Source organism: Ursus americanus, chromosome 36, assembly GCF_024610735.1.
Source record: "Ursus americanus isolate L20-20 chromosome 36, mUrsAme1.1.p, whole genome shotgun sequence".
NCBI lineage: Eukaryota > Metazoa > Chordata > Mammalia > Carnivora > Ursidae > Ursus > Ursus americanus.
Window position 1 is genome coordinate 25,749,854 of NC_142162.1, and position 18,711 is coordinate 25,768,564.

Genomic DNA, 18,711 nt, shown 5'->3' on the forward strand with positions numbered 1-18,711 from the left:
AATTTACTATACACTCCTGCTTACTAACACAATATTTCTTCCCTAGTCTTAAAGTCAACATCTAACCACCCTCAGAAAATATATGACCAACTATCTTGCTGCATTATAACTATCGTTCACTTGCTAAGTTTCAGTATGGAAGAACAGAGGCACACAATAGTACCACTAGCCTTTTGCTAGTGGGTTAACCTGAGAATATAGTCAGTTCTTCATATCGTTCCTTAGAGATATTGCCTAGGTGTTTTTTTTTTAAATCACCACAGCAAACAGCTATAGAGAGATGTTAAATCAATGCAAACACTGTCACTATTGTAGGAGTTAGTAAAGACTGCGGTCATGTGGTCACTGGTTTCACAGTAAGATGATGTAGAACAAAAACCATGGAAGGAAAATTCCAACAAGAGTTAAGGAGGAAGAAGGGTCTTTAGAGGCAAGTCTGAAAAAAAAATGAGGAAAATATATTAATTTTGTTAAAATTTTTTTATATTAAAAAGTGGCATGAACTTTCTATGTAGAACAAAAATCTTGGGAAGGCAAAATTGGACAAAACCATTAAAACAGAAATATAGTGCTTCAAATGAATCCCATCACCTTGTGATGTCTCTTATAACAGTCTCTAAACCAACACCAGGTATAAGAACAGTCAATCCTAAAAGAATGAGCAGCAGTCCAGGGCCTCCACACTACTTCATGCAGGAAAAACTGTTTCAGTTAAGCCAGAAGGACCTGTTTCCCTCGTATTAGCCCCTGCTTACGCATTACAGTTCCTTTAGCAGGGCACAGTCACAAGCACGTAGACGGAGTGCCTCTCTGCATCTAGTGCAACACCCAGTGAATGGCATGAAGGCAAACAAAGCATCGCCTAGACTTCCGCAATGCCGCCACCCTTGGAGGCTTACAAAACAGTAGTTAAAAGTTCTGGAGTGTGCACCACATTGCCAGCAATGGGATGTGTCACAATAGCAGATGTCAAGAGTTAAGCTAATATTTCTCTCTAAAGTACATCTGAAATAGAAAAATCTTTAATATACACCATTTGTAAACAAAATTGCACTTGATTTTTTTTAAATGATCTGAATCATACTGTAACAGGTTTCTCTCTTGCGCACTCTTCTTTTTGTTTTAAATCATCGATAGAACCATGGCTCCTTAGCTCAGGACTCTTTTTGTCTCCAAACTACCTCGGCGAGATGTAACCTTGGCTTCTCAGGAAACGGGAAAAAAATTAACAATTTCCCCCATCACCTATGTAAATAAATAAAATTATAGGCAGTTGCTCCTGGAGATTACATATTATGGCATTGATGTCATAGTTCTTTAGAAGATGTTAAACTTTTTAGTTTGATAGATTAAACAATTTAAACATTATAGAAGGCTCAGGAACAACACACATAAGTTGCATAAACATCCATGTCAGGGTGTGGGAAGGAAAGGGGCATCAATGTTGTAAATAAAACACTTGTAGATTTTTCTCATCCTATGAACTTGTTTTCAGTAAGATGTTCTCCTTCTTCCGACATCTCTCACCAGCTCCAACGCACAAAGGTCAAGGAACAGATCAGGTTTCACTGCCTCCTTTAATTCCATGGAGGAGCGTAGAAGATTAACACAGAAGCTGATCTCTTCCCAGATACTGCCCATCTTCAACTGCACATCTTCCCATTTTTTTTACTCCATTTTGGACCTTTCAAAGTGTGTGATCATTCGTTCCTAAGGAAAAAAGAAAAAGTTTTTTCTAAGCATTTTAAATGGTCTACATTCCAAGTATCTTCTACAAAGATGAAACACACAGACATTTCCCACAAGTACTTTTGCTTATGTCCATTAAATAGTTAGAAATGGTTCCTAACTGGGCCGCCTGGGTGGCTCAGCTGGCTAAGCATCCAACTCTCAATTTTGGCTCTTCAGGCTCCGCACTGGGTGTGATGTCTGCTTCGGATTCTCTCTCTCCCTCTCTCTCTTGCCACCCCACCCTACCTGCACTGTCAAAAAGAAAGAAAAGAGAGAAAAAGAAGAAAAGAAGAAAGAAAGAAAGAAAGAAAGAAAGAAAGAAAGAAAGAAAGAAAGAAAGAAAGAGAAAGAAATGGTTCCTATCTATGAAGATTTTGAAACATACAGATGTTCAGGCCCAACCCAAGTTAACTGAATCAAAATCTCTAGGTTTGTGGACACTGAACCACAGATCAAAAGAACTGTGTATTTTTGAGTCAAAGATGATGAATAAATAAATACCTACTTAGAAAGTTTAATGAAAATGTGTAGCTCCTCTGATTCAAGAATTTAACTTGAAGAAAAAGTCAAGGATCTGGACAAAGATTTAGCCAGAAATATTACCGCAAAACTCAAAATTTTGACAAAATAGTAGAAAGAATTAAATGTCTAAAAATATATTACTGCATAAACAAAATTATGGTATATCCTTATAATGAAATATTACATATTCATTAAAATTACATTTGATTAAAAAAGCTCTAGAGATCTATTGTACAACGCTGTGCATATAATTAACACTTTGCACTTGAGAATTATTAGGATGGTGGATTTTAAGTATTTTCATAATTTTTTTAAAAAGCATGTTGAGGGGCAGTCTGTTGAGCATCTAATTCTTGGTTTTGGCTCTGATCATGATCTCAGGGTCACGAGACTGAGCCCCACGTCAGATTTTGTGCTCAGTGGGGAATCTGCTGGAGATTCTCTCTCCCTCGGCCCCTCTCCCGACTCATGCTCTGTCTTTCTAAAAATAAATAAATAAATCTAAAAAAATTTAAAACTAAAAAGCATGTTAAAAATTACGTCTGATTAGAAAATAGTACTTAGGGGTCCCTGGGTAGCTCAGCAGGTTAAGCGTCTGCCTTCCAATCAGGTCATGATCCCAGGTCCTGGAATTGAGCCCCATGTTGGGCTCCGTGCTCAGTGGGGAGTCTGCTTTTCTCTCTCCCTCTGCGCCTCCCCCCACTCATGCTCACGAACACACTCGCTCTCACGCTTTCAAATAAATTAAATCTAAAAAAAAAAAATAGCATTTATAGTATGCTATTTCAATTAAGAAAATTAATGTGCTACCATTAAATTTCTTTTCTTATGTAATTTGTTTACCTTAGAGTTAATATTTTTGATTTTTGTTTTGCTTCATTTGCTAGAAGTACATATCACCAATTTATATACTGAACTCTGACAGAACTGTAAAGTTTTTTCAGTATGATCAATTACATCAGCTAATCTATCCTTTTCACTTTTTTTCTTAGAACTACTCCCCCTGAAGCTCTCTGGTCTGCTCCATTGTGGACTGGATGCCCTCCAAGACTGTTGCCCAGCTATCACTCTCAGAGTTTCTTATATCATCATCCTAGGAGTTTATCCTTGTCTCTCTGTTGGACCCCTTATTTCCTGGATCCCAAGTCTTTCCCTTTTTAGTTCTCTCATTTTGTAAAGAACATTTTCTACTACTTTTCTGAGAAAGCACACATAGGATGTTAATTGTTTTATTTCCTGCATGACTAAAAACATCTTTATTTTACCCTCATATCAACAGTTTAGTTGAATGTACAATTCTAGGTTGAAAATAATTTTCCTCACAATTCAAAGACATTGTTCTATTATGATCTAGCTTCCAAAGTTGAGGCTGAAGAATCTGATGCCATTTTGATTCCTGGTCCTTTAAAACTTGTTTCTCTTATAATTCATTTAAGTTCTTATTCAGTTCTAGAAAGGTTTTCACACAGGGAAATATGAACGGATGGGTAAAGTCAATACCACCAAAAATACTATAATAAACCTGTATTGCCATGAGCGGCCCAACGGGGTTTTACAAACTCAGCCTCTTCCGCCTGAAATATAGTGGTGGCTGGAGAGCTAAAGTCACAGGGAAGCCCCGAGGGCAAACTATTATCAGAAGCCCTCAAGAGGGAGATCTGGGAACTGCAGAATACACCAAAGACAGCAAAGTGTTACAAAGAAAGGTAAGTTTAATTCTGTATCATAGAGTTCTCAGTTATTTCAATGCACAGAACTGCCAAGGAATTTGATATTGTGTGCCACACCATACAGCAGGTCAGTGGGAAATGAACAAATCGTTTTTTAGCAGCCAATCCAAAACAATGAGTTAGAATCAGGCAGATGCTTTCAAAGGGCTTTCTAAAATCAAGAGAGCCCAGAATAACCTAATATTCAGAACGAAAGACATGTCTTCAAGTCTGACCATATAACTTAGGAAAAGAAATAGGGGACGTGTATAGAAAGGAAACCATTCTTGAATATTTGGGTTCTCATCTTAGTATTTCTATTCTCATCCTTTTTCAACTATACCAACTATAGTTCTTCAGGGCATTACTGAGTCAAATAAAATTCCTCTGAACAAAGGACCTATGATTCCTTATTAAATCGTTAGACTCACAGTTTATGCACATGATTTGATTACTAACCTCATCTGAATCCAGAAGAGCTGGAAGTGCTCTGCAGAGAGAAACACACCAAAATGAACAACATAAAGTCATAAACAGTTCATAAAGGACAGTGGAATTATGAATGCAATTTAAAGCCTTTTTTCTAATTATCTAAGATCTGCATCTTATCAATGGCCATTTCAGGGGAATAAAAGCAAATACAAAAACAGAACAGTCACTAGAATTGTACAGAAAAAGAACATGTTCTGCAGTGTGAAAGGGCCAATGTTTAATTAAAAATATAGTCATGGGAAGGAACATAAAAATTCCAAAGAATTATCCCAATGATTTTGGGAAGATATATATATAGCTAAATCTTTCTAAGCAGAAATGTCATCTGAACAAACTGTCCTGATTACTTTTGGTTGTATATCATTTGTAATTTTTATTTAACACCTTTCTAACATTTTTTACTATTCTTTAATTTAAAGAATTTAATCTATAAGCACTCTCATTAGCATGTTCTCTAGCTCATTCACTTAAAGTAATAAAAACAATACTAACTGAAATAGGATTCTCATGGTAATGATTCAAAAACTTACACATCTGTCACAGAAGAAGGAACATTCTCTTCTACCCACTTCAAATCATCTTCCTGCTGGGAACATACAAATACCAGTTGTTACCAAAATGCCCCAAATAATACATGTCAAGTAAGGATCTACAGAGGTCTCAAAATTTTTAAATTTAATCTTTTGGGCATTTTGAAGGAGTATGTATACTCACATAACAAATGGGACCACTAATAATTTTTAAAACTATATAGTCCAATACTTTAAAAACTATGTAAGTGAAATATAAAATGTCTTTAAATGCTTTCCTCTCAATGGTCTAATACCTAAGAGTTTGCCTCATGTAAGTTTATTAATCTCATGTAAGTGAGATTAAACTCTAAAGCCCTTAATGTAGATTGCATGTACCGTTTTAAAACAAACAAACAAAAACCCTAGCTGAATGAAAAAAAATCTTGATTTTTACTACAAAAAACACCTTAGGTTATTAAAAGAGTTATAACTTCCACTGATGAAAATAATTAAATAGAACCATCAGACTAGGGACGCCTGCCTGGGTGGCTTTGTTGGTTAAGCGTCTGCCTTTGGCTCAGGTCATGATCCCATTGGGCTCCTTGCTCAGTGGGAAGCCTGCTTCTCCCTCTGCCTGCCACGCCCCCTGCTTGTGCGCGCTCTCTCTCTCTCTCTCTGACAAATAAATAAAATCTTTAAAAAAAAAAAAAAAGAACCATCAGACTAGTCTGGTACCTCTTCAGAACATAGTAGCAAACCATCTAGTAGTTAAAGATTACTAGGTCTTAGAATCACTTGCTTCTTTTTATAAAGCAAGCTTAGTTACAGCACAGACTTAAAAAATCATTAAGGCCTGTACATAATTACTTACTGCTTTGTTTACTTTACTATTTCCATTTGGTTCTTGTTTAGTACTTCTCATTTTCATTCCTTCTGAAAAGGGAAAACAAAGTAGATGGGGGGTTAAGTACATTAGTAGACCAGCAATGATTTCAAACATGAATTCAGAATGTTAAGCTTACTGAAACTGAATTATACAGCAATGTTTCTCCATCTTTATGCTAGGAAGTTCAAAGCCAGATTTTCAGCTTCTCCAGTAAGCAAACTGGACATTTAATGTGCAGTTATTTACTGAATTTACCACGACTTCACCTGAAAATTTATACCCTTATTTTTGCTGTCCCCTAATTCACCACAGACCAAACTGAGATACAACTGAAAAATGGCTATAAAATAATAAACTATATCCAAGTATCCTGATTTGGATACTCACAAACCGTTACACTTGCTCTATTCTATTTCTAAAAACCAGAAAATAATATTTAAAGCACAAATAAAATTTTATCACTACCAAAGCTTTCTTTTAGCATAGGTTCTTTTTGTTCATCCTCTTCCTCTTCTTCAGACAACGGTGAAAAGGCAAACCTGACCAAACACAGAACAGAAGGAAAAAACTTAAAAACTACAAAAAATGTTCCACAAACTAGATTTTACAGGCATTACTACTGAAACTGCAATGAGTCATTCATAAAATTATTTCGGTGAAAACAAAATAATTCTTCCCCTTCAGAAAGCTCTTGACTGCCTATATGAGCGAGAGAAGCAGGACAGCATCACATCTGATTGAGTGCAGGCTCAGCCACGTACTACTTATGACTGGAGACAAGCTACTTGTTCTCTGTGCCTCAGTTTTCTCATCTGAAAATGGGGATAATGAAACATTACTCACAGAGGTGTTTTCAAAAAAGTAAACAAGTCATTTCAAAAAACGCTTAGAACAATACCTCACACATAGTACGCATTATAAGCATATATAATCACACAGAGGGAAGGAAATTCTTCATGTAATTTAAAATCTCAGCCTTTGAATTCGTAATTAAGTGACAGAAGTCCTGACCTCGTATGTACCAGGTAACTTAAAAATCTCAGTTTCCAAGTGGGGAGCTGAGAAGATGAAGGCCTCATCTTCAGATACCTTTCCTTTACAACTTTGAAGATATTCAGCAAAGCTGCTGCTAGACAGGTAATTCTTTTTTTTTTTTTAATTTTTATTTATTTGAGAGAGAGAAAGCAGGGGGAGGGGCAGAGGGAGAGAATCTTCCAAGCAGACTCCCCGCTAAGTGTGGAGACCAATATGGGGCTCAATCCCAAGACCCTGAGATCACAATCTAAGCCAAAACCGAGAGTCGGACACTCAAATGAATGAGCCACCCAGGCACTCCCAGACAGAATTCTTAGAAAGCTTTAGCTTAGAACTCACTCTGTACTTACTGTTGCCTATTATTTTCATTCTACATTGTTTTTAAACCTTTCATGAATTAAAAAAAAAAAAAAGAAAACTCTTTAAAAGCTAGGAATAGGGGCACCTGGGTGGCTCAGTCAGTTTAATGTCTGCCTTTGGCTCAGGTCATGATCTCAGGGTCCTGGGAATGAGCCCTGCATCAGGCTTCTTGCTCAGCACAGAGCCTGCTTCTCCCTCTGCCCCTCCCCCTGCTTGTACTCCCTCTTCCTCTCTCAAATAAATAAATAAAAATCTTAAAAAAATAAAAGCTAGAAATAATAGGGAACATACCCATAACCTATCAAAGAGTAACTAGCAAAAATTAACAATAGATGCCAAAGTTAATGATACTTGAGAAGCACTTATTTTAAAGTCAGAATAACATGAGGAGGCCCACTCTCAATGCCTCGATTCAATATTATACAGGAGGGCCTAGCCAACATAAGAAACAGCAATGAGGCAGCAGTTATCATTTGGAAAAGAAAGAATAACATTGCCATTACTTTTGATAATCAATCAATCTACCTGGAAAACCTAGAAATGATCAGAACTAAGAAAACAGAGACACCTGGGTGGCTCAACAGTTGGGCATCTACCTTCGGCTGGGGTCATGATCCCAGGGTTCTGGGATCGAGTCCCACATCAGGCTCCTTGTTCAGCAGAGAGCCTGCTTCTCACTCCGCCTGCCACTCCCCCTGCTTGTGGTCCCACTCTCTCTCTCTCTGACAAATAAATAAAATCTTTAAAAAAATAAAAAAAAGAACTAAGAAGACAATGTAGGAGGGTTGATGGGTATGATAAATATATAAAAATCAATAGCATTCAAAGGCTCCTGGCTGGCTCAGTCCATAGAGCATGTGACTCTTGCTCTCAGGGTCATGAGTTCAAACCCCACATCAGGCATGGAGCCTACTTAAAATAAAAAAAAAATCAGTTAACATTCCTACATTTTTGCCAAAGCCACATATATTATTTTAAAAGAGTGCATCCAGGAATGCCTGGGTGGCTCAATTGGTTAAGCATCTGCCTTCAGCTCAGGTCATGATCCAGGGTCCTGGGGTTGAGTTATGTATCTGGCTCCTTGCTCAGAGGAGAGCCTGCTTCTCCCTCTACCTCCTCTGCCTGCTCTGCCTGCCACTCTCCCTTTGTGCTCGCTCTCTCTCTCTCTGACAAATAAATAAAACCTTAAAAAAAAATGGTGCATCCATACGAGCCATAACATTTTTAAAATATTTCAATAAAAGTTATAAAACATAACTAAAGCACAGGACTAAAATTAGGAGAGCGATACCATGTTCAAGGATGAAAAAATATATATAATTTCCCTAATCAACCCTTCAATTCAATTGCAATCAAAATCCAATAAAGGTTTTTCCTAGAATTAAACAAACAAGCTAAACATTTCATTAAAGAGCAAAGACCCACTAACAATGGATTTTTTTTTTTTTCCCTTAAGCAGTGAAATAGGAAAGGTAGACTGGGGCCAATCTTTTCCTTTTTTCTTTTTTTTTTTTTAAGATTTGTTTATTTATTTGAGAGAGAAAGAGAGAATGAGCAAGAGAGCGCACAAGCCGGGGGGAGAAGTAGAGGGAGAGGGGGAAGCAGACTCCTCACTGAGCAAGGAGCCCAACTCGGGGCTTGATCCCAGGACTCTGGGATCATGACCTGAGCTGAATGCAGACACTTCACCAACTGAGCCACCCAGGTGCCCCAAAAATGGTTATTTTTTTAAAAAGAAGATTAAGAGGGAGGGCACATACCAAGACTTAACAAACTAAGATAAGACAGCGTACTACTGATGCAGGATCAGTGGGATAAAAAAAACAAAACAAAACAAAAAACAGAGAACCCACAAACAATTCTTGAATAAAAGTTCAATTGTGAAATTTTGAAAAAATTATAGAATAACTTTAGACTTCACCTCAAACCAGGAAAAAGTTTCTTAAACAAGATACAAAATATGTAATACATGAAGGAAAAAAAAAAAAAGACAAATTCTGTAACTCCATATTTTCAAGTTTCTCTATGGCCAAAAACACATTAAAATGTTCAAAGATAATCAACAACTAGAAGAATAAATCTGGAATGCTTAGAACAAAATATCGGAATCTAAAATATATAAGGCATTCCTACAAATCAATACAAAAATGATCAATAAGCTGATAAAAAATAATTCAAAAATATAAAAAGCAATTGACAGGAGAACTAAATGACCAGTAAACACATAAAAACCATAAAAAGTAATTCAGTCTTAAATGTAACATTTTAAAAATAACAGTGAATATTCTCATCTACCAGATCTGCAGAAGTTAAATAATGGGGATACAGGAGGGAAGAGGAGAGAGCTCCTCTTGTACTATTGTTGGTACATATGCAATTTGTTTCAGGTTTTTTTTAATGCAATCTGACTTTAATACTTTAAAAATTACAAATGTTCATACCCTTCACCCCAAAAGTCCCAAGCCTAATCTATTTTTCTAATTTTTTAAAACTTTTTTTTAAAGAACACAAACATTAAATGAATGTATGATAAAAAGACAGGCTATTTTCATGGGATAAAAAGATGTCACTTATTTTCTAAGTCTTTTATTAGTATGTCTGATTATAAAATTAGCCATTCAGTTATGTCGCCTCATCCTTTTCCTTCTTTGGTGATATGGTTGGGTAACATAAGCTCTTAACTGTCTAAACACAAAAGGGAGGGCATGCCAGAGACATGGATATACACAGAAGAAAGACAGCCAATTCCTAAATAATTGAGATTTGCCAACAGGTGAACAAAGCAAATTCATATATAAATTTTTAATTCCAAAGTACATTACATAAGTTTTCATTTTACCCTATTGTTACGAAGTGACCTGGGCTACTGGCTATAAAAATTGTTCTTTCCTTCCCGACACTAGACAGGTGAAACTCTCATTACAAGTATCACTATCTATCTACTTCCCTTATTTACTCATATACATACATATTAACAGATGTCAGAACTGAAAAACACCTCATATCAACTGTTCAATTCCCTCTCATTATATGAAGAGAAAACTAAGGCCTAGGAAGGTGAAAAGAGGCACCATAACAAAAATCACAATGCAAATAGGAGAGGTGGACAGGAACCCATTCACTGGATTCCAGACCCAGTGAGTATTCTTTACACTATATGACACAGCCCTGACACTGTCACCCATTCAATCACCCCCTAACAGATGCCATGGCCATTCAATGGTTAGCAATATAAATAAGAAATGTTCAAGAACCTCTGGTTGTTTGCAGATGGTCGCCAGAGAACCATGATGACGAAGAGGATCATGGAGAACAGCAACCGCCAGATGGCGTCATCCACCCAAAGCTCCCGCCAATCCTACCAAAGGGGGAGAAGTACATTTTTACACATAATCTTAACTCTTCACAAAGCCCTTGGCATAGAACAAGAATCAATTATTTATTCATTCAACTTACATTTACTAAGAGCCTGCTATGTGCTAGGCAGTGTGCTAAGTGCTGGGAATAAAAAATGAACGAACACTGTTTCTTCCCTGGTAGTGTTTATTGTTGCTAAAGCAAAGGCACCAGCTGAATGGAGCACTTTATTAATGCTTCATTATAGCTCTGAGAATATTTAGGGAATGGTTTTTATACAAGGTAAGAGAAAGTAACATTATGTTGTTACTTTTTATAGTTTTCGTTTTTGTTTATTTATTTTTAACAGCTTAGCTCTAGCTTCCAAAGAAATGCTACTGGCCAGTCTCTGTGCTCAAATCTTAAATATGTAGCTTCTGCTCAGATTAGCATTATTCATACATACTTAATGTTTAAGACTCTGGATTTCTTGTTAATAATTTTAGTTAAGGCAAGACTGGATTATGAAAAACTGTGGTACCATTTATAATGTTCTTTCCCAGTATTGGGATATATAGTCAGTCCTTTCTCCCATCATCTGCCGAACCGAACGAAACAAACCTATCATACCAAGCACTGTGATAGTACAGAATACTTAGGAGGAGGAAAGCATTCTAACCCTCAGAGTGGACCCCTAGCCCTAATTTCTTAAAAGGTGTGAACCTTACCACTGTCATTAACATCACTGTGTATGTATGAAACAGTACACTATTCATAAATACATGTGTTTATAACTCACCGACTGACAAGTCACTATCCTGAACTTCATGGTTGTCCAGATGATAAACACAATAGACGCTAACAGGAAATAAAAAACCTCGTCAGAGTATGAATGTTAGTTTATATCCCCAATTACACTCTCTGAGTCTCATCAAGTGGAATCCCACGTGTCCCTAACTCCCAATTCATCACAACCGTTTTCTCTCACTTATTTTAACACATTTATTCAACACAAATTTACGTAACAACTGCTATAAAGCAAGGTGCACAATGTGCACTCTTGCCAACCCTTTCTGTACTTGAAGAATAGTTTCACTTATCATCTGGCTACTTTAGCAACCCGCAGAAGTAGAAAAGAAGGTATTAGAAACATGGCTTTCTCCAATATTATCAATAGTATGACTGCTTTCCCTTTCTTCATCTTTAGTATAATGTTAATTTTTCTTTGCCTGGTCAGATGGAAAAATGGTTGATAAAATGACTGTAAGACAAATAGAATTATTGGTTCCAATCACAGGCCAGACCTCCCTATTCCTGGTACACAAGCCAAAAGGCAGACAAATTAGCCTATGTGGGCTATAGTCTATCCTAATGCATATGCATAATGTATATGTTAAGCATGTTTAATGACATATGTAAAGGCAATATAATAGCAACGTACATTCATCTAAAATCTATGTAAAATTCCATATTTATTTCAATAAAACCAAATATGCAAATATTAATATCTTCTAAAAGAAATCTAAATGCTATATGACACTAATGCTAACTTGCCAAAAAAAAAAGAAAGTCTCAGAAAAAGAATGGAGATAGGAGAGGGATATACCAAGAGTTAAAATTATATGTAATCAATCTTCAGCTATTAAAACAAGTGGTTGTCAAACTTTTTTGAACCAACCCCTTTGAGAATTTGACTAAAGTGAAAGACCCCTTCCCTAAGTGAAACACACAAAACTTCCTATGTAATTTTAGAAAGCCCATTTATGGACTCTCAGGTTAAGAATGTTTGTTCTGACAGAAATGCATTTAAACAGCAGGAAGCAAGTCCCCGACTTACCTGCCACTGCCAAGATAAGCGTGTTGGTAAAATGTCGGTACAAAGAGAGTTTTACAATGTTCCTCCGAAGTTTTAACAGCTTCATTGTTTGAGTCAAGCTAATAAATATGTGTTTGCAGGTCAAGGAAATCAACATTCAGAAAAAACAATACGCTTATAGTAAATTAATCCTTACATTTCTTTAAGGATCTTGAGTCATACTAACAGAGCCACGGATGCCAGGCCTCACAGCTCTCACTCTCAACTTTACGAACACTCCAAGCCCAACATGATTAGTAAGAAAGTCTTCACTTTCAATAAGACTTAAAGAGAAGACAGAACCAGGATAAAATGAGAATGCAAAAGATAAGAAAAAAGAAGAAAAATATAAAGGAGAAATAAGGATAGGAAACTTTCTAGAGAAACAAAGAAAGAGAAGCAAATGGAAGAAAATGAAATAAAAATGAGTAAGAGGCAAAGCAACAGGGGTTAGCATCATTGCCTTTCTTCCTGTAAGGTAGTGTGGCTCTGTTCTCACTGTCCTAGCTAATCCAGTCTAGAGTCTTACATTCATGCCTACAACCTCCCAGAGTTCTACACTCAGTCCCCCTGTGCCATGCTAAGGAACCTGCCATCACTGAGCTATCCTGAATTAAAAGGACCATACAATCACAATTGGCTGAGAACTCCAGGCAGTTAGGCTCTAAAAGCAACAACTCTCTATTTTCAAGTTATTATCTCAAGGATAAGTTGCTGCACAAAGATAGGGGAAAACAAATGACTACTATAGGTGATTATATGCTCTTATATTCGACTTTTAGAATGAGAGGCAGATATGAAAGCAAGTGAGCTGGAGCTCACTCCTGCCCTTCAACCGAGTCCTCGCTGCTACCTAACTATTGGGTCATCTTCTTGTATAGTACAGTCCCTCTCCCACTCCTCTCAATACGCATACACTAGAGGTTCACAAAAATATTAGCCCGGAAAAGCTTTGGCCATTTGGACGCAGGACATTTCAGTTTCAAACATTTTTGATATATGAAAATCCCCTCAAATTCACAAAACTACAATTTTATTTACACTCAGCCTTTTATAATAGTCACAGTCCATCAGGACAATAATATTGCACAATACATACGACCAAATAACACAAAAACCAAAATAAATTCTTTAAAATTTCCAAAAAAAAGGTCCAAAAACCTGAATCCTTCATCCAACAGGCCAAGTCCTTAATAAACAAATGTTTACTCTTGAAAAGAAGGAAGAAAAGATTATTCAAATAGAAACTTGTTTGTTATCTGCTTGTTGCCTTTTCCTGTAAATGAAGCAAGATTTATTTCAAAGAGTGAAGTCTTCAAATAATCCCAAGTCAGCTTTTGAAAAGGGGTATAAAACACTTATCCTGCCCCACATCAGGCTCCTCCGCTATGAGCCTGATTCTTCCTCTCCCACTCCCCCTGCTTGTGTTCCCTCTCTCGCTGGCTGTCTCTCTGTCAAATAAATTTAAAAAAACAAACAAACAAAAAAAAACACTTATCCTATAAGCATTAAAATCTGCTAAACCTATTTAGCATTTTAAGAGAGTCAAACAACATACAGTTCCTGAAACCATATTTTAAGAATCAAAATATTTACATAATTTTCAAAACATTTAGTAATTGCCAAGGCTGAAGAAACAGTAGGACCACAGCAGCCAGTGATTCCAACACTAAGTGAGGTACACAAGTAAATCCAAAATCGAAATGAAATGCTCATTTAAACAAAGGCCAGAAGCTTTTATCCTGTTCTCAGTCTGCAATCACCAACTCTTGATGGAATTTTTAAAATTAAAAACAAAATAACTGCTTACCTGAGCCCCCAGTTAGACTGAAAATACCCTATTCCCCAAAGTAAGGAGTAATCAATGAAACTGGCAAAAACCATTTGCAGAAAGATCAATGGAAACCCAACTCCAAGGGGAGAAAATGGACCGCCATCAAACAAGCCAATGAGAAGGATATCCACCAGCACAGGGCAGTGTCTAGGAAAGCCAAGGGGATAAAGGCCAAGGAAGCAAGATCAGTCTGGGCCTGCAGACAAAGAAAAAGACGTGGTGAAAAAGAGATGTCTACGGAGCACAGAGAAGAAACCAGCAAATGACTCTGCATTTACATAATCACCTGGAATGATTCTGCATTTGAACTGAAAGAAAATAAAGAATAATACTTTGTACCTACATCATTCTTCCCTTCTGACAAACGATCACATAGAATACATGTCTATAAGCATCTCATACAAACTGTTGACCACAATCTCAATACAATAAAACATGCTGCTAACTGTAACTAATACAAGGCAACCACCACAGAGCTCCTAGCATGCTAAGGAAGGTCCATGTTAAGAAGTGACCACACTGAAAAGTTGTGGTGTTACAAGCCCCCATTCCATACTATCATCTCCCATCATTGTAATTTTGGCTCCAAGTCTGAAAAGACCCTTCTCATATTTCAAAGTACTAGAGCATTAATACATAATTACAATTTCCAGAATCGTAATATAATTCTACAAATAAGAGCACACCCCAAAATAAAATGAAAGGCAAATATCTGTCCCAAAAACTATGCTGCTTGTTTCACAAGTTTATATATATAAGGTGCTATTTATATAACCCTGATTACCCAAACACCAGGGCATTATTGAAAGGATATCCATAAAATAATACAGGCATCAATTGCTGAGAGGGCCAGGTTTACTATCAGAGCCAAGGGATAAGAAAAATACTACAGTAGCAGAAAGAAAACGAAATTGACAGATGGTTAAAGTTGCTAGAAGTTGACGGAAATTAAATTGAGGACAGTGTGATCTGAAAAATATGTATCCATAAAATGTTTTATTTAAGGGGCAATTTATTACAAAACTTACTGAGCTTAGTAAGTCAAGTTTACAGCATTTACCACCTTGAATCTAATGGGTTATTGCTGAGAGTGATTTTTAAATAAATAACTACTGGAATGACCAGCTCTTCACATTAATCCAGCTCTAACATAAATTTCTTTATCATTTATATTTAGTGTTTTGGTTTCCCTCCCTGACAAAGGGCATGATTTTATGATTCTCAAGAATGATGTGAAACAATTAGTTGCATTTTAGAAAAGCCTTTGAAACTCAAGTGCTTGTTAAGCACTATCACTTTAAAACAAAAAATAGGGGGCGCCTGTGTGGTGCATTTGGTTGAATATCTGACTTCTTGGTTTTGGCTCAGGTCCTAATCTCAGGGTGGTGAGATGGAGCCCCACAACAGGCTCCAAGCTCAGTGTTGAGTATGCATGGGATTCTCTCTCCCCCTCCCTCTGCCCCTCCCCATCAAGTGTGCACACATGCATTCTCTCTCTCAAATAAATAAATCTTTAAAAAAAGTAGATTATTGAGCAAGAGTACAATCTTTGCCACTTACACAAGAATGAGAGCCCACTGTCTAGGAGGAAGAAATGAGTAAGTAGCAATTTGGGAACAGGTGGGAAAGCATTCATTCCTGGTCACACATTAAACTTATAAAGTTCTGATAGATTAAAACGGAAATTTGAATGATACATACATTTTGAAAATCAGAGTTCAAAGGTGACTTAGAAGAAATAGTAAAGAAGCCCACAGATATTTCCAATTCACCCTCTCAAGACAAAAACAATGTATCTGAACTGACCATAAATATTCAGATTAAGCAGTACTGACCCCAGTAACTCGGAGGACCCCTTCCATGCCAGAGAACAAAAGATAGAGAGCTCCTGCTACCACAACTTTGTGAAGAGTGACTCCAAGGCGAGGCCTAAACAGAAGCAAAGAAAGGGTTGAGTATCAATTCCACAAACTCCAAAATAAATAAGTTACAGCAACTCATGTTAATTAAAATACAGGCCAACAACTTAACAGAGGTAAGTCAGACGTACGTGATCCACATAAGAAAAAAAACTCAGAAGAACACGTGGTTTTAAACTAAGTTAATAAATACTAGAACTTCAGATCTGGTCCCTGGTTACTGTATTTAAAACAAAAACAAAAACAAAAAAACCCTCTTTTTATTATAGAGAATTCTGAAACATTCAATGGTATAATGAACCCCTCTATATCCATCATTCAGTCCCAATAACCACTGAGCTATAGCCAATCCCGCCTCATGCAAATCCCATCCACTTCCTATCCTCCCATATTATCTTCAAGCAAATCCTAGATAGCATATCTTTTATTTGTATATATTTCAGCATGTGTTTTTAACCAATAAGGACTTTTTAAAAACATAACCAAATACCATTATCAAATCTAAAAGCTTTAACAAAATAAGCAAACATCCTACTGCAAGTCAAGAGATAAACTGTACCTTTGTAAGCTCAGAATCCAACAAAATATGAAGTCTTTCAAGCAGCTTCTGCTTGAAGGAGGAAAAGTCTTGAATCCTTGCCATTCAAAATGCCATTCAATAAGAATCCGCATTTTAACAGGATCTCCAGGTGACTCATTAGTGTATAAGTTTGAGATGCACTGCCATAAATAATGTCTACCTAAGTCTAAATAATATTTGTTCTTGTATTTTTTGTTATATGCTAGCAAAGCTCTATATGGGCAAGGATTTTCCTCCCCACTGATGTATGTTAGAAACCTAGGCCACTCCCAGGCATATAGGAGGTACTCAAGTATTTGTTAAATGAATTAAATAATTTTAAAAATGAAACCCACCCCATCCCCCTAATCCCACTGAAAACAAAACTCCTTTAAATGAATAAATTTTAAAAATTAAAAACCATTTCTTTAATCCCACTTTAAGCAAGACTCCTTGAAGTAACTGTCTATACCTGGATAGTTCCAATTCCTCTGCTCCTATTCTCTCTCGAACTCACTCCAGTCAAGCTTTTATCCTAGCACTTCACCAAAACCATCTTACTAAGGTCACTTATATCTTCCATGTAGTTAAATCCAATGGTCATCATTCAACCCTCATGACACAATCACTCCCTCTGTGAAACAGTCTTCGGGTTTGCCTCTCAGCACAATGGTTCTCAAATTCCTCTAATTCTATTTCATCTCACTGAACTCTAAATAACTGAAAATGTTCAAGGGCTCCATCTTTTGACCTCTTGTCTAGATACACTTACTTCCTCAGTGACTGCATCCCAGTCTCGTGGCTTTAAGTAACATCTATATCCTGATGACTCCGAAAGTCATAGCTCTACCCTACTTTCTCCCCTGTATTCCATTTGGTTATCTAACTGAACCTTTATTCCCCTACATTTGGTTATCTAACTGAACTCCTAATCTTGCCTCTACTCCAAACTTATTCCACCTAAGATCCTCCTGAACTTATAAATTCCATCCTTCCACTGCTCAGACCAAAACAGTTGGCATCATCCTTGATTCCTCTTCTCTTTTCACATCACACAGCTGATCCACCAGAAAATTCCATTGGTTCTACCTTCAAAATATATACAGAATCTGACCACATCTTAGCATCTCTTCCTCTAAGTGTCCATATAGTTCCCACACCACCTTGAGATCTCTCCTTAAATGTCACTAAGTGAAGCCTTCGTTGGCCACTATTTACAACTGCAAGTTTCACTTCTTGCCTACCACTCTCTATACCCTTCCCTTGCTTTATCTGCTCCATTGCACTTATCACTGACAAATTAGATATTTACTTATTTGCATCTTTGTCCCCTCCCTCCACACATGTAAACGCCAAGTCTTTTCTTTACTTGCTGTATCCCCAGCACCTAGAACAATGTCTAGTACATAGAAGGCACTCAATAAAAATTTCTGAATAAAAAATAAATTATTTTCAGACTTTTTTCAGACTGAGTGACAGTCTCATAAAAAATGTGATTTCAAAAACATTTTGGAAGATTAAAATTCACTGTAAGTTCACCTTAAAAGTTTGATGTTTTAATGTCATTCACTACATCGCAGATTTTCCTGCAAATGCTCGAGTTCTCAGAAGTGAATTGAAACACTTAACATTTTCTAGCTTTTACAAATCTACAAAATTTTAGATACACGTCTTATTGCAGAACTACTTCTTATATTAATTCTTTCAGAATTACAATGGGAACCTGTAATACTGTTTCAATTTAATCAGTGTTTTAATATGTCCTTCCATATAAAAAGTTAACACTTACTTAACTATGCCATATCCCAGGCTGACTATGATGACCAGGGTTCGAGCCAGCGAGCGTTTAACTGCTGAAAGCAACTCCGCAAGGATCAGGGCACCTTGAACTATGAGAAAGAAGAAAGAGGGAAAGAGTGCTATAATCTAGGTTTGGGAAAAGGCATGACTCTAGAACCAGA

The 18,711-nt window shown here is 36.7% G+C and overlaps 1 protein-coding gene across 3 annotated transcripts in view; it reads right to left on the reverse strand.

The window, feature by feature from the left end:
* Window positions 1-1,459: 1,459 nt before the first annotated feature.
* The window catches only part of TMEM87A (transmembrane protein 87A), a 41,777-nt gene continuing 24,525 nt past the window's right edge, over window positions 1,460-18,711 (reverse strand). For 2 of the 3 annotated variants that reach the window (XM_087859117.1, XM_087859119.1), the window contains exons 10-20: window positions 18,540-18,639; window positions 16,108-16,201; window positions 15,083-15,158; window positions 12,421-12,525; window positions 11,383-11,441; window positions 10,502-10,605; window positions 6,318-6,391; window positions 5,838-5,899; window positions 4,985-5,040; window positions 4,422-4,452; window positions 1,460-1,710 (exon numbers count right to left, since the gene is read on the reverse strand). In XM_087859117.1, the coding sequence (XP_087715243.1) occupies window positions 1,669-1,710; window positions 4,422-4,452; window positions 4,985-5,040; window positions 5,838-5,899; window positions 6,318-6,391; window positions 10,502-10,605; window positions 11,383-11,441; window positions 12,421-12,525; window positions 15,083-15,158; window positions 16,108-16,201; window positions 18,540-18,639 (803 nt within the window). In that variant the 3' untranslated portion in view covers window positions 1,460-1,668. Of the gene's footprint in view, window positions 1,711-4,421; window positions 4,453-4,984; window positions 5,041-5,837; window positions 5,900-6,317; window positions 6,392-10,501; window positions 10,606-11,382; window positions 11,442-12,420; window positions 12,526-14,395; window positions 14,469-15,082; window positions 15,159-16,107; window positions 16,202-18,539; window positions 18,640-18,711 lie in introns of all 3 variants that reach the window. The other variant, XM_087859118.1, reaches the window with a different exon arrangement.